Here is a 21,259-nt window from a genome sequence, read left to right as displayed (position 1 = left end):
GTGTGGGTCAGGCACCTGAGCAGCTGGGGCTGAGCCTGGCCAACCAGAGCAGCCATCCCTCCGCCCCAGCCCCGCTGCAGGCTGGGGTGCACAGCAGAGGCGGGCACCCGGAGGAGAGCGCAGTGGAGGCAGGGGCTGGGGCTGCTCAGTGGGGGTCCAGGCCTCAGGCAGTCCCAGAGGCCCAGAGGTGGGAGTCTGGTGAGGTGGGTGAGGGGTGTGATTGCCTTGCCTCATGTGCCCCTCATTTTCTTTCTTTTTTATTTTTTTCGAGATGGAGTCTTGCTCTGTCGCCCAGGCTGGAGTGCAGTGGCGCCATCTCGGCTCATTGCAAGCTCCGCCTCCTGGGTTCATGCCATTCTCCTGCCTCAGCCTCCCGAGTAGCTGGGACTACAGGCGCCGCTGCCACGCCCAGCTAATTTTTTGCATTTTTAGTAGAGACAGGGTTTCACCGTGTTAGCCAGGATGGTCTCGATCTCCTGACCTCGTGATCCGCCCGCCTCGGCCTCCCAAAGTGCTGGGATTACAGGCGTGAGCCACCGCGCCCGCCCGGCAGGTGCACCTCATTTTCATGGGGAGGAAGCATTGAGAAAGAGGAGCCGTGTGTTAAGCAAACTTTGCTTATTCAAAACACTCCATTCCAGCTGGGCCCTGTCCCCACCCCACCCCTGCCTCTACGGTGCTCCCAGCCTTTGGGGCCAGATGCCCATGCTCTGGACCCTGCCCCTGAGGAGGTTCTTTCTCCTAGTGAGCTCCCTGTGCCTTCCCTCAGTCCAGGCCTGGGCAGCAGTCTCCCCAGCTGGTCTCCATGTCGTCCTTCTCCAGCCCTCCTGGGCCAAATCTGACCAGAGACCACCACAGGGACTGAGAGGCCCTGGCTCCAAGGCGACCTGGCCTCATGACCACGTCTCCGCTGTGAGCAGCGCAGAGAAGGAAGCCCAGAGCAGGAAGTGCTGAGAGGCACAGGGTGGGGGTGGGGGTGGGGGTGGGGGCGGGGGCCTCCAGAAGAGGCGGGGGCTTCCTGCTTCAGCCTCCTTGGGCAGAAGCAGTGACCACAGGCCCCCATGGCAGGCAGGGCGGGTGGGAGGAGGGTGATTTACAAGGCAGATGGGCCTCTGGCTACAGCTCAGTCCTGCACTCAGCCAGGGCCACCCCAGGGGCTATAAGAGCAACTAGATTTCTGGAGCAGCTCGGGGATGGGTGCCATTTGAGCCCAGCTTGGCTCTCCCTCCTGGCTGGCCTCCTTCCTGCCCTTCTTCTGCCTGCCTGTGTCTGCCGAGATTCTCCAAAGAGGAACGCTTGGCACCATGTCTCTGCTCAACCCTGTCCTGCTGCCCCCCAAGGTGAAGGCCTATCTGAGCCAAGGGGAGCGCTTCATCAAATGGGATGATGTAAGTGGGGCAGGGGCCTCAGCTGCTGGAGCACCAGGTGGTGGGGGCCGGGCTGCTAGGGGGCTTTGCTTGGGTGGGAGGATTGGTTTATGTCTCCTAGGATCCAGGCGCCTGTGTGGTTTGACCAGGCAGCTGACACCACTGCTTGGATAAACAAACCTGGGATTAAGGGTGTATGTCCCCAGCTGCAGGGCTAAACCTTGGTTCTAGGTGTGAGAAGTGGGTGAGCTGCCTGGGTGGTCACTGGAGGTAGTTTATTTGGGTCTGCATCTCTTCTCCTTCAAACCCCCAAGAGAAGAGGAGGGAAGTGCACCCCAGAGCTGAGGCAGGCTAGGAGGAGAGGTGAGCTCGTCCCCGCTCCCAGCACAGATGTCTTGCCCTTGCTCCGGCAGGGCGCTCAGACCCAGCTCCTTCACCCCCTCCACTGGGCATCATCCTGTCCAGGGAAGCCTTGCTCTCCCCTGCGCTGCTGTGGGGGCAGCCACAAAAGGCCCCTGGACATAAGTGAGAACTAGAGGCTTCTGCTCCCAGGGAAGGAACTGATTTGACTTCTGCTACCCCTTGCTGGGCTCAGCATTGCTCCCCGATGCAGGCCTGTCAGCAAGGGAAGGGGAAGGCACTGCTGCACCCTGCAGCCCTCTCTCTGCTGTGTCTCTTCCTTCTTACATGGGGCTGCTCCCAGGCTCTGGTTCTCCTGGCCCCTGAAAATGTTACCTTAGGCCAGGGATTCTCTTAGGCTGGAGAGAACAATATGGAGATCCTCCTTCAGGGAGGGAAGGCTGCTGGGCTCGCCCAGTCTGAGAGTTAGAGTGCTGGGCTTGTCCCAGGAAGGGAAATGAAGGCTTGGTGGGGGAGGGAAGACAGCCCTTAGTGCTGACTTGTCCACCTGATGGGAGGTGGGATGAGGGGGTCTGGGTCTAGGCCCTTTGGGGCTGGGCTAGGCTAGGGGATCTCGCTGCCCATGACTATGGGTTGGGGCCCTGTGGTGAGATGCTTCCTGCTTCCCTGGGAGTGATGTGGGGTTGGTGTAGCATGGCAGTGGCATGGAGGTGACATGCCCCAGGAGCCTGTGGAATGAGGGAAGTGGCTCAGAATGAAAAGCGAAGTGGCCTCTCTCAGTTCCTCTGGGCAGTGTGTGTAACCTGACTGGGCAGAGGGTCAGAGGGTGGCAGTGGAGGTGGGGGGTTGGCGGCCAGCGGAGACTGTCCTTCTTCCTAAGCTGGCACCTGTGTACCTGGCTGTTCCCTTCCCCTCTCCAAGGTAGGGCATTGGATGTTCCCTGGATCCTGACCTGCACAAGCAAGAATGTCCCAAGCCTATCCACAGGTCCATGCTGCTGTGAGACAGGGCTGTGCTTTCAGGCTGCTTTCGGTACAGTTAGTGGATGGCATGGGTGTGCTGTGCCATGTTGAATAAGCAGAATACATAGGATGTAAGCAAATCCCAACTTTATTTCATCTCCCGTGGCCTCTTTACAATATATTTGGTAGGAGAAGCTCTTCCCCTGGCCATGGAAAGAAACTCTGCAAGGCCACAAGACATTATATTTACTCTCAGGTAACACAGTCCAGTGGTCACTTTTCATCACAAAATCCAGTCCGATGTCAGAAACTGGCTATAATCAAAACTCCAACCTTTATTTACATTGACATCTTCTACCCTTCTCCTTCTAGGAATGGTTTCAGGTAGGCTGCAGGCCCCCTGGAAAGGGCCTTGGTGGGATTCCCTGCTGGTCCTGCTCAAGGCCCCTCTAGGCATGAGCTATAGGGAGGGAGGTGGGAAAGGGGTAACCAAGTTCTATTTAAACAGGTGCTGTCATAAATTGGCTTATGCTTTCTGAGCCTGGCAGAAGCTTAAAGCTGATTCTTTCTCTGGAGGACATTTTTGAGGATTCTTGGGAGACCCACCCCTTCGAATGGGAACCTCTTGCTTGAAGTCCCCCCAGCATTTCTATTTTAGGGGTCACTCACAACTATGTCTTCAGCCCCTTGTTACCACCTTCAGCTTCCTGTGGCTTTAGGCCCTTTGCCCCCACTCTCCCATGGGCCCACCCTGGACCCCAGCAAATACCCATGCATCCATTGTCCCAAGGGTGCAGGCTTGTCCGACAGGCCAGCACCCCCTGCTCTGCCTCACACAGTTAGCTTGCTGTAGTCCACTAGGTCTCCTGGGCAGGAGTCCGACCTCAGTCTGTTATGCCTACAACTTCAAGGATCACAGGGGCCTGTTGTGGGGTGGGGGGAAAGGGGAGGTAGAGCATTAGGACAAATACCTAATGCATGTGGGGCTTAAAACCTAGATGACAGGTTGACAGGTGCAGCAAACCACCATGGCACATGTATACTATGTAACAAACCTACACATTCTGCACATGTATCCCAGAACTTAAGGTTAAAAAAAAAAAAAAAAAAAGAGATCACAAAAGCTCTCCAAGTAGAGTTGAAACCCCTCACTAGGCTTGAGGTGGGGGATCAGGCACTCCAACTCTCCCTTGGGGAGGTAAGGGAATGGAGCTCCCAACACAGCTTTCTTAAAATTGGCTTCCCCACAGAAATTTTCTCTTTCCCCTGTACTCTAACCACCTCTGATCTGAGAACATTTTTTGGATCATTCACCTTGTAAATGCTGCATTTGGTCTGTTTTAGTATGGGGCAACTATTGTGCCTTGCTGGTAACCTTAATTTTAATATCTTGTTATATACACATACAAAGACCGTTAAACTAAAAGGTAGCCTATGTGCTCTGTCAGTGAGTGGAACAGGACTTTAGAAGGTGAGTTCATTCATTCATTCATTCATTCATTTGCTCATTCAGCAAACACCACATTCAAGTGCCAAGCACCAAGCACCAAGCTCAAGGTCTAGCGCAGGCTTGTTGTCATGGAGTCCATGAGTTCCTGGGGATTTCCTAGGTGGGCTTGTAGGTCTGTGACTCACATCCTCCCGGTTACTGTAGCACATTTCAGGAAGGGTTTTCAGAAGCTGGGGGGCTTGGGTTGTCCTTGAAGTTATTTCAAGCAGAGGAGATTTGGGCACTTAGGTTTGGAGGTGGGAAGGCTTGGTATCTTTATGGGACAGTTGAATGGACAGGGTAGGAGGTGTTCATGGAGGGAAGAAGGGGCATGTGGGAAGTTAGGTTGCATCTGGATTGTGCAGGGCCTTGGATGCTGGTGCGGGAGTTTGGGCTCTTGGCTCTCGCTGTGTCAATCTCTCCTGGGTGGCAGTAGGAAGTCTCCCTCTGTGAGGTGAGGTAGGGGCCAAGATCCTGTTTAGGGTCTAGAGGGAGAATGTCTATTTGGGCTTTAGAGAGGAAAAACCTTCTCTTCCAGAAATGGCATCCCCAATCCTCTGTCCCTCCTGGTGCTTAGCTCTAGACAACAAAAGGAAATGCCTTCAGATTTCTGGGATGGGCACCTCCTGGGAAGATAATGAGCTCTGAAACCCCTGGCCTGGACCAGGGAGGCTTGGCCTGAGGTCTTGGAACAGAGTGCTGGCTCCTTCTCTCTGCAGGAAACTACAGTTGCCTCTCCAGTTATCCTCCGTGTGGATCCTAAGGGCTACTACTTGTACTGGACGTATCAAAGTAAGGTGAGAAAACCCTTGTGTGCCATGGCCCTGGACTCCTGCTTATCATTGAGGCCAGACAGCCTCCTGGCTGCACCGAGGTGGAGGCATGGATGCTGGGGAGTACAGAATGGCCTGGAAGGGTGGCTCCAGAGGCTCCCCTGTAGGCAGGGGCTCTTTGCTCTGGAAAGGAGGATGCAGTCACTCCAACCTGTGGCTACCCAAATGTTCCATCCTTAGCATCCCTTGGGGAGAGAGAGAGACAGGCGAAAGCGCTGCTGCTGAAGGCTGATGCTCTGCCTGTGGCTGTGGGTTGACTTGGGGCTCTGGGAGATGAGAGATAGGCCCCAGCCGCTGGGCAGGAGGACGGGAAGGGGAAGCTGGGAAGGGTCCAGGGTGGTAGAGGAGACACTGCAGGCTCCAGCTCCCTGCCAGGGAGGAATGGACAGAGGGAAAGGGAGGAGGATCTGCATGAATAGAGAGAACCTGGGCCATAGGAAGGGAAGGTTGGGTCCAGGTGGCCCTGGGCAGCCTGGCATCTAGAGAGAGGTGTTGGCCAAGATTTGAAGGGTGTGGAAGCTCCCTTCTCCCTGTTGCTCATTCTTGACCTGGACTTTTTGTCCCACATCCCTTCTTTGCTCCCACCGGGATCCGCACCCCACCCCCAGGAGATGGAGTTTCTGGATATCACCAGCATCCGGGATACTCGCTTTGGGAAGTTTGCCAAGATGCCCAAGGTAGGTGTGTCCAGTAGCAGCCCAGGCTCAAGCACAGCTACTAGCTCCATGGGGCAAGGGCAGGGGTCCCTGTGGGGGTGGGAAGCCTGACTTCTGGAGCATGGGGAATGGTTCCTGGGCTGGGCAGCAAGGACCGTGGCCGGAAGCCAAGGAAGGGGAGCGGTGGCTCCTGGGCTCGCCTGGGCTCTGAGCTTCAGAACTGCGCACAGTGAGCTGAGATGGCAGGGATCTGGGAGGAGGGGTCACCTCCTGCCCCTAAAGCACCCCAGCCTGTCTGGGAGGGGTGGCTTACACCCCCACCCCCGGACTAGTTTGCCTATATTTGCCTAATGCTGGTAGGAAAATTGGAGGAAGGGATTGGTGGGAAGCGGGGTTTCCTGAGACTGGGAGCTAAGAATCTATCTTCAAACAAAAGTGGCAACCAACACACACAGGACTCCCAGGCCGGCCTCCCCGCCTGCCCGCCATCTTGGCTAACCTTTTCCTCAGGGCCTCTCCTTCCCATCCCAGCCGCTGGAGTCAGGGACAGGAAGATGCTAAGGCCTGTGGTTCCTGGGATGGGGATGGGGTTCTGCCCAGTGGGCCATAGCGCAAGTGGCTGAGGGGAGGGCCAGAGAGAGCCACACTGGGCAGGGAGGGAGCACACCTCCATCCTAACCATGCCACCACGTGTTGCAGAGCCAGAAGCTCCGGGACGTCTTCAACATGGACTTTCCTGACAACAGTTTCCTGCTGAAGACACTCACGGTGGTGTCCGGCCCGGACATGGTGGACCTCACCTTCCACAACTTCGTCTCCTACAAGGAGAATGTGGGCAAGGTGTGCCAGGGAGCACTGGGCCTGGGTCTGGGCCCCTGGGATAGCCTGGACTTCCTGAGAGACACAGGCCTGGGCGGGGGTGCTCAGGAGCCTGACCGCTGCTCTCTGTGGTCCTGCAGGTCTGGGCTGAGGACGTACTGGCCCTAGTCAAACATCCGCTGACGGCCAACGCCTCCCGCAGCACCTTCCTGGACAAGATGTAAGTGCCCCCTGCCTGGCCTGAGCCCTGGTGCTGAGCATGCCAGCCCTGGGCCTTGACGGGCTGCTTTCTGCCCCCAGCCTTGTGAAGCTCAAGATGCAGCTCAACTCTGAAGGGAAGATTCCGGTGAAGAAGTGAGCCCCCCAACCCCTCCCCAGGCTTCCAGGGGCTCCCCAAAGCCTTTCTTTCTCAGGCCTGACTCCTCTCTGTACCTGGTACCTTTCTCTGCCCCTTCAGCTTTTTCCAGATGTTTCCTGCTGACCGCAAGCGGGTGGAAGCTGCTCTCAGTGCCTGCCACCTCCCCAAAGGCAAAGTGAGTGGATCTGCACCCCTGCCCATCCCCCAGCATTCTTGTCCCCACCAGAAAGCAACTTGGCCAGGAATGGTGGGTGGGGGAGCAGAGGTGACATCACAGCCCCAGCCAAGAGCCTGGAGAGCCAATCAACCCTGGAGCTGCTGGTTACTGACACTAGGCACAGGGGTGGAGCCAGGGCAAGGGGGTGAGACCCTGAGCTCCAAGCAGGTTTGTCTGTATCCCCTACCCTGGGTGGTGGGGGCGCTGGGGCTGTGGTTGATGGACTGTGTTCAGGGCAGGCAGCAGAAACGGCATGCATTCCCAGTCTAGTGTTGGGAATGGGAGCTGAGCGTGAATGTTTTCAGCCTGGAGGAGCGAGATAAGGTCGGCAGTGGCAGGCGGCAGTCTGCAGGGATCTGGAAGTCTGCAGCGTGTCGAGGGAGAGGAACTGAACCAAAGGCGGAAGCTGCCAAGATGCAGACTTCTGCTCTGTACAGAAAAGCATTTTTTTCCCTGTCTTTTTAGTTAAGTAATTAATTTTTAATTACAAGTTGTAAGCAGGGTCACCCCATGAGGCAACTTATGTGAATTACAAAAAGGAGCCCTCTGGGCTGATATGGCCCTGAGCTAGGCTTCAAGCCTGGCCCATGGAGCGAATCTCAGCCCCTGTCCCTGCTTGGCCAGTGCTCTTGTGTGGGTCCCAGCCTATACCCCATGGAGTATTTTCTCCTGGTAAGAATTTGGAACATTATAAATAAATAAAACCACGACCCCCATTGATCACCTGCCCACATGAATCCCAGGAGGAGCATTTACCCCACAGCCACAGCTCTGCAGAGTTGGTGACTCCTTGATGCAGTCAGTCACAGGGATCCAAATGTGGCGTTGGGGAGAGGTAGGAATGGGCTCCTGCGGCTCCCCTACAGCCAGCAACACTTACCTGTGGTCAGCACACATCCACCCTCCCTCTCTCCTGCTGCCTGAGCTCCTCCCTTGGCTAAGTCCTCCTTATCTCTCTGCTGTCCTTGTGTCTCAGTAGAGGCTACTGACCCAACCTTGCTTGGAGCTGAAGCTCCAGAGACAGGGAGGGGTTTGGGGAGATCCAGTTAGACTCTCCTGCTCAGACCCTCTGCTCCAAACTAAGACTGATGTTGGCCTTCCAGTGTGATTCTGAAAGACATTTAATGTTTTTTTTGGGGGGGGAAGGAATGCAAAGGTGCAGAATCCTGAATACCACAAATGTACTTTTCGTTTCTATTTCTATAGATTTGCCTATTCTGGTGGTAAAGTAAATGAAATCATAAATATATGCTTTTCGATGTCAGGCTGTATTCATTTGTCATAATGTTTTCAAGGTTTATCCATGTTGTAGCATGCATGAGTACTTCATTCCTTTTTACCACCTAATAATATTCCATTGTATGGATATACCACATTTTGTTCATCTGTTGATCAGTTGGTAGATGTTTGGGTTTTTTGTACTTTTTGGTTATGAATATTCATGTACATGATTTTGTGTGAACATGTGTAAATTCTCTTGGGTATATACCCAGGGGTGGAATTGTTGGGTCATGTGGTCACTCTATATTTCACAATTTGAGAAACCGCCAAACTGTTTTCTAAAGTGAGAGCATTGTGTAGGGATTTATTTATTTATTTTTGAGACAGAGTCTCACTCTGTTGCCCAGGCTGGAGTGCAGTGGCGCGATCTCAGTTCACTGCAACCTCTGCCTCCCAGGTTCAAGCAATTCTCCTGCCTCAGCCTCCCAAGTAGCTGGGATTACAAGCATGTGCCACCATGCTGGGCTAATTTTTGTATTTTTAGTAGAGATGGGGTTTCACCATGTTGGCCAGGCTGGTCTCGAACTCCTGACCTCAGGTGATCCACTCTCCTCGGCCTCCCAAAGTTCTGTGTGGGGTTTTAGGTTAGTCACATTCCCGCTAACACTTGTGATTGTCTGTTTTTTGTTTTAGCCATCCTAGTGGGAGTGGTATCTCATTGTGGTTTTGATTTGCATGTCTCTAACTACAAATTATATTGAGCACATTTTCTGTGTTTATTGGTCACTTATATATCTTCTTTGGAGAAATACCTGTCCAAATCCATTGTCCATCTTTCAACTGGGTTGTCTTTTTGTTGACTTATCTCTTATCAGATATCTGACTTGCAAATATTTTATCCCATTCTGTGGGTTACCTTTTCACTTTCTTGATGGTGTCCTTTGAAGCACAAAAGTTTTTAATTTTGATGACGTTTAATTTATCTTTCTTTGTCCCCGTGCTTTTGGTGTCTCCAAATATTATTGTTGAATTGTCCTCCTTTCAATTCTATCAGTTTTTGTTTTATATATTACGGGGTTCTGTTGTTAGGTGCATATATGTTTATATTCAAATTGCTTCTTTTTGAATATTTGTCCTCCACTTAAAAAAGATAGCCTACTAGCCTGGCAAGCAGCACCATTTCTTCTGACCTCTTTTCTACCTCACTCTGGTTATTCTTAGTTCCGATCCTGCCCCAGCCAATGGAATAGCCACTGTACAAAATCAGGGTCAGAGCAAACCAGCTAAGCATGCTCTCTGCTCAGCAACCAGGGCCTTGAGAAGTGGGTGCTTGGGTGTCCTTGAAGTTCTTCTGTCTGCCTTGAGCCCGCCTTCTGACCAGGTCCCCTTGACCAGGGCTGGGCCGAGTTTGTGGTTCTTAGCTCTGAGAAGGTGAGGGCAGGGGCAATAAGGTTACTATGCCCCTAGAATGACGCCATCAATCCTGAGGACTTCCCAGAACCTGTCTACAAGAGTTTCCTCATGAGCCTCTGTCCTCGGCCAGAAATAGATGAGATCTTCACTTCTTAGTGAGTTTCTTGGGTTGTGCTGGTCATGGGAAAAGGGTGGTGGCTAACAATCCCCTCCTCCCACCTGCCATGCCGGGAATCAGGAGGCTTCACTGGACAAGGGGGTTGTCTAAGCCTCCAGGCCCAAGGGATATGGACCTGTGCTCTTCTCTCTGGCTTGAAGCCATGCTAAGGCCAAACCCTACATGACGAAGGAGCACCTGACCAAATTCATCAACCAGAAACAGCGGGACTCCCGGCTTAACTCCCTGCTGTTCCCGCCAGCACGGCCTGACCAGGTGCAGGGCCTCATCGACAAGTATGAGCCCAGTGGCATCAATGCACAGAGGGGTGAGGACTAAGGGAACCCCTCGTCCCCTGTGGTCCTGTCCTGCCTTGGCAGCGGGGTTGTAGCCTGACAGCTATCTCCTGTCCCCCAGGCCAGCTGTCACCTGAAGGCATGGTCTGGTTTCTCTGTGGGCCAGAGAACAGCGTGCTGGCCCAGGACAAGCTGCTGCTCCACCACGACATGACGCAGCCACTCAATCATTACTTCATCAACTCGTCCCACAACACCTACCTGACAGGTGGGCCCTGATAACATCAGTGCCAACCTCTGCTTTCACAGGGGTTCCCTGCATCCTCCACAGGGGTTGCCCACATGCTGCTGGCCCTGAGAATAACACAGACCATGATGGAGTGGCGGTGGGGGGAGAGCTGGGCTGCCTTTGGGTGATGCCCTCACCTCTTCCCCATCCTCTGGCTCAGCCGGCCAGTTCTCAGGCCTCTCCTCGGCTGAGATGTACCGCCAGGTGCTGCTCTCTGGCTGCCGTTGCGTGGAGCTAGACTGCTGGAAGGGGAAACCCCCTGACGAGGAGCCCATTATCACCCACGGCTTCACCATGACCACAGACATCTTCTTCAAAGTGAGACCCTGGGCACAGAGGCTGGTGGCAGTGGCAGTAGGGAAGGGCTCTGGGCCAGAAGCTTTGAGGGGTTGGAGGGCTGAAGCTAGAGAGGAGGAATGGCTGGAAGGCCTCAGACCACTGGGGACCAGCAGGGATTGGGGGCCAATGGCGGCCATCCAGTTATATGTGTGTATTGAAACTAAGCAGGGGGGAAAAGTGCTATCACGAGACAGGCAGTCGGAATGCTGACCTTCTGTTCATGGAGTCTCCTTCTCCTCCAGGAAGCAATTGAGGCTATTGCAGAAAGTGCCTTTAAGACCTCCCCCTATCCCATCATCCTGTCGTTTGAGAACCATGTGGACTCGTGCGTATCCAGGCCCATTCAGCCACATTCTCACCCAGCCCCCAGTCTCCTGCCTGCAACTGTCCTCCCCACAACTGCCCCAGCCTCTAACCATTGCCTACAGCTTCTCCCACGTCTCACTATAATCTCCCTAAGGCCCCATGTTCTCCTGCTCGAGTCCCAGCCTCCCTGACCTCCTGGCCCCTGATCTGGGTCATCAAGGGCACAAAAGGATGCATAATAGGATTGGTGCTGAGCGGCTGAACCCTATCCCCGCTTTTGCTCCCCGCAGACCCCGCCAGCAGGCTAAGATGGCTGAGTATTGCCGGACGATCTTTGGGGATATGCTGCTCACAGAGCCCCTGGAAAAGTTCCCAGTGAGTGGGCTTCGCTGTGGGACATTTGGGCCTTGGGCCTGGGAACCTGGGGCAGGGTGAGAACCAGGTTACGGAGGGAGACACTCCCAGAGGATGCTAGGGTTCACTTGGTTAGATGCGGGTCTGGGATCCTGTCACCTACCATGTGTCAGGCACTGGGCTGGGCTTCAGGGTATACTAGTGACAAAGACACAGTCACTGCCCTCAGGTGTATTACCCTCTAGTGAGGAGACAGACAAGTAACCAGGCCATTACAACCCAGTGGTTGTTATGGGAGCACCTGGGGAGTTCTGATCTGGTCTTGGGGATCAGGGAAGGCTTCCTGGAGGAAGTGATGGACAGGGCTCCTAGAGTAGCCTGTTAGGTCCTCCTGGTGCAGATGGCCTTGGGCCAGGGTCCCATACTCAGGGCCAGCTACAACAAGCACAAGATGAGCCGCATTTACTCCAAGGGATAAGCTGGATTTATCTCAGTGAGAATGCGGATGATGAGCAGTAGTGAGAGGCAGGTCAAGAGGAGTGGGGGAGGCCGAGGGAGCATGCCTGGTAATAAGGAGCTCAGGCTATGCCATGAAGGTGAGAAGATGGTGCTGACCTGCTCTCCACTCCATAGCTAAAACCAGGTGTCCCCCTGCCCAGCCCTGAGGATCTCAGGGGCAAGATCCTCATCAAGAACAAGAAGAACCAGTTTTCTGGCTCCACCTCCTCCAGTAAGGATACTGGTGGGGAGGCTGAGGGCAGCAGCCCACCTAGTGCCCCTGCAGGTGAGGGCACAGGTGAGTCGGGGAGGACTATGGTGGGGGGTATTAGGAGCATCTGGAACAGGAGAGGGGCTGGACCTGGAGGAGCCATGCAGGAGCCAGTGCCAACAGAGCTGTATGTGGCAGTGTGGGCTGGCGAGGAAGGGACTGAGCTGGAGGAGGAGGAGGTGGAAGAGGAAGAAGAGGAGGAGTCAGGAAACCTGGATGAAGAAGAGATTAAGAAGATGCAGTCGGATGAGGTGTGTGGGGGTAGCCCCAGGCCCCTCTGTGTCATCCTCCACCGTTAAGCCCCCTGGATGGGGGCCTTGGGCCCCATTCCTGGGCTCTGCACCATCCTCCTCTTCTTTGCCCTCCCCTCTCCTCCTTAGGGCACAGCGGGCCTGGAAGTGACGGCTTATGAGGAGATGTCCAGCCTAGTCAATTACATCCAGCCCACCAAGTTCATCTCCTTTGAGTTCTCTGCCCGTAAGTTAGCATGAGTAACTTACGGGTGGGTAAGAAGAAGGGGGATCTCCCCCTTCCTTGGACTTGGGGCCCTGCCTATAAATATCCGGCCACGGAGTCAGGCAAAGGGCTTGCTTAAGTGGCAGTGGCTCCCAGTTTCTCTAGTGAGGAACTTGGCACCAAACAGAATGCTCTGGAGTGTGTCGGTGACAGGCTGGGCGTTATGACAGGCCACCATGGCTGGGATGGCCTGGGGCTCCTGCAGCTGCCTGCAGGCTCTGTGGCTCCCAGGGCTGAACTGTGCTGTGGGCTGGCCCAAGCCCAGAAGCCCTGGCCGTGGGACATGAGACTTCCTGAGAGGGAGTGGAGGCAGAGAAAACCACCAGAGCATACTGCCCCTTTGCATGCTTCCCCTTTCATGCACACCCCGGCTGTTTACCTTTATCTTCTCTGGACACAAGCACAGTACGTTGCTCTCACTCTCTGCATGTCCCATGCACGAGCACCTCTTTCTGTCTCCTCCTGTGCACAGTTGGACTTCTGTAGCACTGACTTCTCATCCCTGAACCCACAGCCTGCATCCCCACCTGGGCACACTCATGGCATGTACTACAGTTAATGTGCCCCTCTCCCCAGACGTGTTCAGCCATAGCTTACATACCTCACTCCCTGTGCACATCAAAGCATGTGTTCACATTTCATGTGTGCACAGCATGTTACTGACCCCCTAGGCTCAGCCTGGCATGTTCCCCATACCCTCTGTGCCCATCTATGGCATGTGGGTCTCACTCTCCACATCCATGGCACACACCCCACCCCTGTGCATACACACTGAGAACACCCCTCACCCCAGCAGGCACTGTGATCCATACACTTCTCCCAGAGGTTGGTCCCTAAACCTCAGGTCTCAGTGGAAATGCTGGGTTGGAGGCATCTCTATAGGCCAGAGGGAGCTGCCCCAAAGGGGAGGCCAAGACTGAGGGAGGGGACAGCCTGATAAAACTCCTCCCCTCCCTTTCTCCCCTATATAGAAAAGAACCGAAGTTATGTCATCTCGTCCTTCACAGAGCTCAAGGCATTTGACCTGCTCTCCAAGGCCTCGGTGCAGTTTGTGGAGTATCCTTGAGGTTTCAGTGGCCAGGGTCCCTGGCCTGGGTGGGGAGCCAGAGGAGGGCCTGGGGACAGGGCCCCCAGGGTAAGCTGTTAGGTCCTCCTGGTGCGGATGGCCTTGGGCTAGGGTCCTATACTCAAGGACAGCTACAACAAGCGCCAGATGAGCCGCATTTACCCCAAGGGAACCCGCATGGACTCCTCCAACTACATGCCCCAGATGTTCTGGAATGCTGGATGCCAGATGGTTGCCCTCAACTTCCAGACGATGGGTGAGGCCATTCCCAGGCCCCTAAGAATCCTTCCCTGGTCCCTGCGCCCCCCACCTTTACATCCTTGAGGGGTCTTTGGAACAGCCTGGGGAGTCCTGCTGTTAGTGTAGACTCTGGGAGCATGCCCAGGTGCGTGAGAATTTGGGGGTAGAAATGCATTAGCCTGTGCCTGTGTGCCTGCGCATACATGATGGATGTAAAGATGCCAGGCTGCCGGCGTGGGTTCTGGCCGCTCCACCCAGGTATGTCTGTGGGCCACCTGCCCCAGCTCCCACCACAGGCCCTCAGCCTGGCTGTGGCTTTCCTCCTTGCTGCCTCCAGGCTGTGGACCCTGCCTAAGAGAGGAGACACCGCAAGGAACCAGACTGGGACAGAAGCCCTCATCCTCACGGTCCACCCAACCTCCCCATTCACCAGACAGCAAAGGCTGGGAATGGAGGAAATGGAGACTGGGCACAGCCCCAGGGCTGGGCCTTCCTCACTGAGTGTCCTTGTCCCTCCAGACTTGCCCATGCAGCAGAACATGGCAGTGTTTGAGTTCAACGGGCAGAGTGGCTACCTCCTCAAGCATGAGTTCATGCGCCGGCCGGACAAGCAGTTCAACCCCTTCTCAGTGGACCGCATCGACGTGGTGGTGGCCACCACCCTTTCCATTACGGCAAGGCCCTGGGGCACACAAGTGGCCGGGAGGCTGAGGTCTTGAATAGAAGGGCACAGGAGCCCACCCCTCACTCAACTCCCAACCCCCTCCCCTGATATCCTGGAAACTTCAGCCCCAGCCAGTTCCTGCAGTAGCAAGTTGCCTTGGAAACTGCCTCCTCCTCAGCACTGGAGGCTGCCACTTGGTCCCCATGGAAACCAACGGGAAGGGCTGAGGCTGGGGTGGGGGAGGGGAGGAAGAGTGGGCAGAGTGGGGCAGCCGGAGCCCCAGGTCCTGGGGGAAGGCGTTGTTCCCTCTTTGGCTAGGGAGGGAGGTGGGAGGCCCACCTCTTCCCTTCATGCTAGAAGCACCCTGGTCCTCAGAGCTTAGCTGTAACCCGTGGGCTACACAGCCCCTACTCATGGCCAGAGCTGAGTGAGGTTCTCATAACACCCAAGAACGAATGCTTCAGCTCTAGGCAGCCAGGGGCCCCAGATGCTTGGGGAAGAGCCTGGGTGGGGATTTGATGCTGGTTTTCCTGGGCCCCTACCCCCAGGTGATCTCTGGGCAGTTCCTGTCAGAACGCAGCGTGCGCACCTATGTGGAAGTGGAGCTGTTTGGCCTTCCTGGGGACCCCAAGAGGCGCTATCGAACTAAGCTGTCACCCAGTACCAACTCCATCAATCCTGTCTGGAAGGAGGAACCCTTTGTCTTTGAGAAGGTGGGGGCCAGGGCATGGCAGGGCAGAGTCTGTCTAGTTCTTGGCCTCTACTTACAGACAAGAGGAAGTAAACAAGGCAGCTCCTTGACCTTCCTCCTCCTCCTCTTCCCATCCCTCACCCTGGGCCCTCCTGTTTCAAGAGTGCAAAACCCAAGTTTACAGAAGTTTATTTGGTAGGCAGAGTGTGTGTGTGTATGTGTGTGTGTGTGTGTGTGTGTGTGTGAGAGAGGATTAGAGGCAGAAATGTGCACTCAGGGTTGAGGTTCCCATGGGAGTCTTTTGCCCCACTGGATACCCACTGGCAAAGCTGTCAAGGGCTGTCTGCGCCAGGCCCCCTCAGCCTTGGGCTGCAAATCCAGCCCTCCTCCCCTGTGTGGAACCAGCCATGGCATGTGCTGTGGGGATGTCTTTGTATATGGCCTAGAGTGTGCCCTCTGTCTGTCCTCACCAAATCTGGTGACACTCACCATGTTCTCACACTGATGCTGAGACTTCTGGAGCCAGGGAGGGGGTCAGCTTGGCTCCTCTCTCCCCTCCCAGCCTGTCATGTCCCCAACTCTCCCCAGATCTTGATGCCTGAGCTGGCCTCCCTCAGAGTGGCTGTGATGGAGGAAGGCAACAAGTTTCTTGGACACCGCATCATCCCCATCAATGCCCTAAATTCTGGTAAGGAGTGGGGTCCTTCACTGTTCCAAGATCAGCAGCAGGAGCCTGTGCACAGGGTGGGGCAGCTTCTGGGAGGGGGCCTGGAGTGAGGCCTTACCTAAGCCCTCACATTGTAAGGAGTAGGGCAGAACAGTACCTCTCCAGGAACCTAAGAGAGGCGGGAACTCTGCCCACCTAACAGAATTGCTGTAATTTTCTGAAACGGCTGGGGCAGTTTCTCAAGTGGCTGACACTTACGGGCATTTAAAATTTGCTAAGGGCTTATAATACATTCTCACTTCATCCTCACAATAACCACATGAGTAGACACTCATCCCCTCTTCATAGATGAGTTAAGTCTCAGAGAGTTAAAGTAACCTGGCTGAAGTCACACAGCCAGGATGGTGCAGTGCCAGACTCAGACTCTTGGGTCCTAGGCTGTGTGTGCACAGCGCTGGCAGGAACCGGCTCTGGCTCACTGCCTACGCTGTCCTGTCTGACAGGGTACCACCACCTGTGCCTGCACAGTGAGAGCAACATGCCCCTCACCATGCCTGCGCTCTTCATCTTCCTGGAGATGAAGGACTACATACCTGGTGCTTGGGCAGGTAGGAGCCCATGGCATGCCAGGAGCCTCAGGGTGTCTATTCCCCCTTCCTTCCCATCAAGCCAGCTTCCAGAGTTGGGGTGGGATCCAGATGGGGCATCCTGGAGTGGGTGAGGACAGGGGAGACTTCCAGCCACATCTCCATATACACTATGTTGTAATGTCCTGTGCACCCACCCAGATCTCACTGTGGCCCTCGCCAACCCCATTAAGTTCTTCAGTGCCCATGACACGAAGTCTGTGAAGCTCAAGGAGGCCATGGGAGGTCTGCCTGAGGTCTGTGTTGCCTGCACTGCTGCCAGGCGCTCACCAGAGATCAGCCCTATCTATGGGAGAGGCTGGGGAGAGGGCCGAGTCATAGGCTCGGGGAGAGAGGGCTGTCAAGCCACCTTCCTGACCTGCTCTCCCTACACAGAAGCCCTTCCCACTGGCGAGTCCAGTTGCCAGCCAGGTCAATGGGGCGTTGGCCCCAACGAGCAATGGGTCACCAGGTATGAGCTTCGGTCCGCACACCTACTGGGGGCACCTCCACGTCTGCACCCACAGGCACTTCCCTTTAAAAAATTTCACCTAGGGAAAGTGCGGGGCAGGGGGCACATACTGCGACTCCCAGGGGGCGGTGTGGAGGAGGCGAACGGAGCCAAGGGGCCCCCCAGAGCACCTGCCAGCCCAGCCCGTGGCTCTTGCAGCAGCCAGGGCCGGGGCCAGGGAAGAGGCTATGAAAGAAGCTGCGGGTAAGGCCTGCTGAGCCCGGTGATCTCGGGGATGAGCCTGGGGCGGGTCCGGGGCTCCTTGGGGGTTGGACGGGCAGGACGGCCTGGCCGGTGTTGCGCCTCACCCGGGCCTCCGCAGAGCCGCGGACCGCCAGCCTGGAGGAGCTCCGGGAGCTAAAGGGCGTGGTGAAGCTGCAGCGGCGGCACGAGAAGGAGCTGCGAGAGTTGGAGCGGCGCGGAGCGCGGCGCTGGGAGGAGCTGCTGCAGCGGGGCGCGGCGCAGCTGGCGGAGCTCCAGCCACCGGGCGTGGGGGGCGTCGGGGCCTGCAAGCTCGGTCCCGGCAAGGGCTCTCGCAAGAAGAGGTAAGGCCCGTGGCTGTGCCCTGCCCTCTGCAGCGCGGGCGGCGCAGGATCTCAGGGCCTGTCCCCACGTGGCCTCCCCAGGAGCCTGCCCCGCGAGGAGAGCGCCGGAGCCTCGCCGGGCGAGGGCCCTGAGGGCGTGGACGGGCGCGTGCGGGAGCTGAAAGACAGGCTGGAGCTGGAGCTGCTGCGGCAGGGCGAGGAGCAGTACGAGTGCGTTCTGAAGCGCAAGGAGCAGCACGCGGCCGAGGTGGCCGGGAGGGGCGGGGCGACAACCCCACCAGCCCCACCGACCCCATCCGCCCCTCTCACCGACCCAACCCCCTCACCGACTCCCCTCCACCGACCCTTTCCGCCCTCCCACCGACCCCCCCCCCCCACTCCCTCTGAACAACAAAGGGCTTCTCGCCAAGCTTACTTCCTCTCCCCGCAGCAAATCTCCAAAATGATGGAGCTGGCCAGAGAGAAACAGGCGGCAGAGCTGAAGGCCCTGAAGGAGACGTCGGAGAAGTACGACTGCCTCCCTCCCACACCTGCCTCGCCTCCCAGCAAGGGCTCAGCCGCACAAAACAGCTCCTTCATGCCTGTCTCTCTGCAGCGACACCAAAGAGATGAAGAAAAAGCTGGAGACAAAGAGACTGGAGCGGATCCAGGGCATGACCAAAGTCACCACAGACAAGATGGCCCAGGAGAGGTGAGCCCTGGAGGGGAGGCCCAGGGCTGGGCAGACCCCACTTCAGGTGGAAAGGGGCCTCTCTACAAATGGATCCTGACTCACTTCCCAAAGATGCACCTGTCCCCTGGCTCTCCAAAAAGCGGATCCCACCTGTCACCTTTGATCAGAGTGTCCTCCTCAGACAAAACACGGAGGCCAACACTACATGGGCAGAGCTGTGGAGGCAGCCAAGCCTGCAGGGAGGGAGCTGAGGCCTTGGGATTGCAGCCTGTCCACTGTGGTGGCACTGTTTCCCACGGAAGGACAGTGTGTTTTGATGGGGAAATGGTTCCCTCAGAGGGCCCCAGGACTCCCAGTGGCCCCTACATACTCCTTGGGTCCCCACACCTGCCCCCAGCTGGTTCCTGCCCTATGTTGGATTTCTCATTTGCCTACATCCTGCATAGACTTCATGTTACCCTACTCTCCCTAGGGGTTTTCTCCCTTTTCTAAAACTCCAATTACACCAACAGGTTGAAGAGAGAGATTAACAATTCCCACATCCAGGAAGTAGTACAGGTGATCAAGCAGGTGTGTAAGGGCTGTGTCCTTCCTAAACACACACACACACTCTCTCTCTCTCTCTCTTCACAAGTAGGAAGGGGTGGCCCCAGGCCCTGACTTTGCCCTTAGGAGATGCACTGCCTAGCACTGTCCATGCAGCTGGGGTGGCAGGGGACATCCTGGGGTTCTGGCCTGTGTATGGAGGTTGGGGTACCAGCCTGAAGGGATCTGTCTCTGGCCAGTTCTCATGTGTGGAAATGATATGGGCTAACTGGCCCATATCAGGGCCAGGGGAGGCTGGGACTGGCGAGGGTCAGGGGATGAAGAGGGAGTGAGGAAGCTTCCTGAGGTGCCAAGGAATAATGGACCTGAAGCTCCCCTAGGGATCATTAACCACAGAACAGAGCTGCCACCTACTGGGTCCTGACCTGTGCCAGGCACTCTGCCAGGTGCCTCACATGAGCTGTCTCGTATAATCTTTTACAGTTCAGTGAGACAGGTGCTGCTATCCTTATCTTACAAATTTTAAAAACTACCTAAATGTTAAGGAATTTGCCCAAGTCTTATAACTAGTTAGCTGGGATTACAGCTGGATTCTGACCCAGCTTGCCCGTCTGTGTTGTCCTGATTCTCTGCCATCCACTCCCACCCAGATGACGGAGAACTTGAAGAGGCACCAGGAGAAGCTGGAGGAGAAGCAGGCGGCTTGCCTGGAACAGATACGGGAGATGGAAAAGCAGGTAACTCGTTCACTACTGGGGCCCCCAGCAGAACTGAATGGGTTCCGGGTTGTAAAGGGGCCTTGCCCCAGGGAGCTGCCAGTGAGAGGGTAGGGGAAGGGGGCCATCATCCTTCACTGTGGGGTCCCGAGGCCCTTTCAAATGAGGCAGCTCTGCAGATCTCTGCCTGGTTAGGATCCCCTTTCTTGAGAGGCTCCTGATGGGCTCTACCACTCCCCCACCCTGCCTCTCACCCCAGTCTCCTGGGAGCTCCGAACATGGATATTGAGCATCTCCTTTTCCCACTGTCCAGGGAGCGAGGGTGGCAAGCGGGCCCCTCCTGAGCCAGGCAGGGGTCCTTGCTGTCTCCACAGTTCCAGAAGGAGGCGCTGGCAGAGTACGAGGCCAGGATGAAGGGTCTGGAGGCAGAGGTGAAGGAGGTGGTGAGGGTCTACCTCAGGACCTGCTTTCCCTCTAAAGCCAAGGACAAGCCTGAGAGGGCCTGCGAGTGCCCCCCAGAGCTGTGTGAGCAGGACCCACTCATAGCAAAGGCAGATGCCCAGGAGAGCCGCCTCTGATGCCCCCATCCCACTGGGACATTTAGCAAGGAGGTTCAGCCCCTTCTCTGGGATGTGGTTCTGTTCCCCCAGGAAAAAGGATCCCCAGCCTTCTGAGGCTGTGGGAACCTGTGGCTGCCTTGGACGCTGCAGCCCCCTCCTCAACGGCCAGGCCAGAGTCTGAGACAGGACCCAGGCACCCTCACGGCAGGGCCTCTCTGGGGCCTAGAAGTCTTCTCAAGCTGACTTCCTACCTCCCCCCCCCCCATCTCTAGAGAAGTGTCATATATTTGTTGAGGGCAAAAGACTATGGACTGGAAGGCAGAAAGTGGGATCCTGGCCCCACTCTGCCTTTCCTATTGAGCAACCAGCTCTGGGCTCAGTTTCCTCACCTGGAGGGTTGGACCCACTCACCTCCACTCTAGCCCCGAACCCTCCTGCCCCAGGCTTCCAGGCCCCATCAGGCCTGCCCTGAGTTGGCCTTGTCCACTCCTTGAGGCAGAGCCTGGCACTACCTCACAACTCCCTGGGGATGGCCACTCCCTGGCTGAGGGCCCTCCCCTCCCCTCTGCCTGTCCAGAACAGGAGGCTGAAATGGAAAAGCTGCCTTGGCCCTGCTTGGCTGAGTCACAAGGGGCAGTGGCCTCTTGGGTGCTGTTCCACCCTGAACCTGGCTCACCCCTCTTCCTAGGCCTGGGGGCAGGCAGTTCCTAGCATGTACCCCTCTCAGGCTGCCTGCCTGACAAGGTCAGCATCATTTGCTCTCCTGAATTTATGAGGTTTATTTATTTTTCTCTTTCCTACTCCTATTAAAGAACCTTGTCCCAGTGTTTCCTGCTTAAGCCTGGTCTCTATTCTACAGGTAGAAAATGGGGGCAGGGTAGTGGAGTGCCCCTGAAATGAAACGGGCTGGGGAAAAAAAAATCTCTTGGGAGCTGAACCCAGGGTGAGGTCCTTTCCAGAGTCCAGTGAAATGGCCCTGCCTCTGGACTTGAAGAGGATTCATTTCCCCTTCTGCTGGCCCTGATGCCACAAT

General features: G+C 56.1%; 1 protein-coding gene across 9 annotated transcripts; it reads left to right on the top strand.

Moving 5' to 3' along the window:
• The first annotated feature begins 1,038 nt into the window (after positions 1 to 1,038).
• PLCB2 (phospholipase C beta 2) lies at positions 1,039 to 21,053 on the top strand. Of its 9 annotated transcripts, none has more exons than XM_019011267.4 (32): positions 1,039 to 1,388; positions 4,898 to 4,975; positions 5,620 to 5,688; positions 6,367 to 6,507; positions 6,627 to 6,706; positions 6,787 to 6,840; positions 6,944 to 7,019; positions 9,750 to 9,850; positions 10,014 to 10,180; positions 10,270 to 10,416; positions 10,598 to 10,755; positions 11,019 to 11,101; positions 11,373 to 11,457; positions 12,070 to 12,220; positions 12,344 to 12,456; positions 12,586 to 12,682; positions 13,693 to 13,777; positions 13,919 to 14,043; positions 14,547 to 14,701; positions 15,240 to 15,404; positions 15,971 to 16,070; positions 16,553 to 16,657; positions 16,838 to 16,932; positions 17,072 to 17,147; positions 17,346 to 17,390; positions 17,509 to 17,731; positions 17,813 to 17,978; positions 18,162 to 18,238; positions 18,327 to 18,422; positions 18,917 to 18,974; positions 19,601 to 19,687; positions 20,041 to 21,053. In XM_019011267.4, the coding sequence occupies exons 1-32, from the start codon at positions 1,305 to 1,307 to the stop codon at positions 20,242 to 20,244; spliced, it is 3,546 nt and encodes a 1,181-aa protein (XP_018866812.2). In that variant the 5' UTR covers positions 1,039 to 1,304; the 3' UTR covers positions 20,245 to 21,053. The 9 variants fall into 9 exon arrangements, with proteins under 9 accessions (XP_018866812.2, XP_004056019.2, XP_004056020.2 ...); XM_004055971.5 differs by having other exon boundaries at positions 12,070 to 12,232; XM_004055972.5 differs by lacking the exon at positions 17,346 to 17,390 and having other exon boundaries at positions 12,070 to 12,232.
• Positions 21,054 to 21,259: the final 206 nt, after the last annotated feature.

Source organism: Gorilla gorilla, chromosome 16 (assembly GCF_029281585.2).
Source record: "Gorilla gorilla gorilla isolate KB3781 chromosome 16, NHGRI_mGorGor1-v2.1_pri, whole genome shotgun sequence".
Lineage (NCBI taxonomy): Eukaryota > Metazoa > Chordata > Mammalia > Primates > Hominidae > Gorilla > Gorilla gorilla.
This window is presented reverse-complemented; position numbering and strand designations above follow the sequence as displayed.

What these genes read in the sequence shown, in the direction of transcription:
- PLCB2 (XM_055363366.2), top strand. Translation starts at nt 1,305, where the DNA reads ATGTCTCTGCTCAACCCTGTCCTGCTGCCCCCCAAGGTGAAGGCCTAT. An exon ending in AGTTTGCCAAGATGCCCAAG is followed by an intron (nt 5,689 to 6,366) that starts GTAGGTGTGTCC and finishes CACGTGTTGCAG; the next exon opens with AGCCAGAAGCTCCGGGACGT. An exon ending in TAGTACAGGTGATCAAGCAG is followed by an intron (nt 18,975 to 19,600) that starts GTGTGTAAGGGC and finishes ACTCCCACCCAG; the next exon opens with ATGACGGAGAACTTGAAGAG.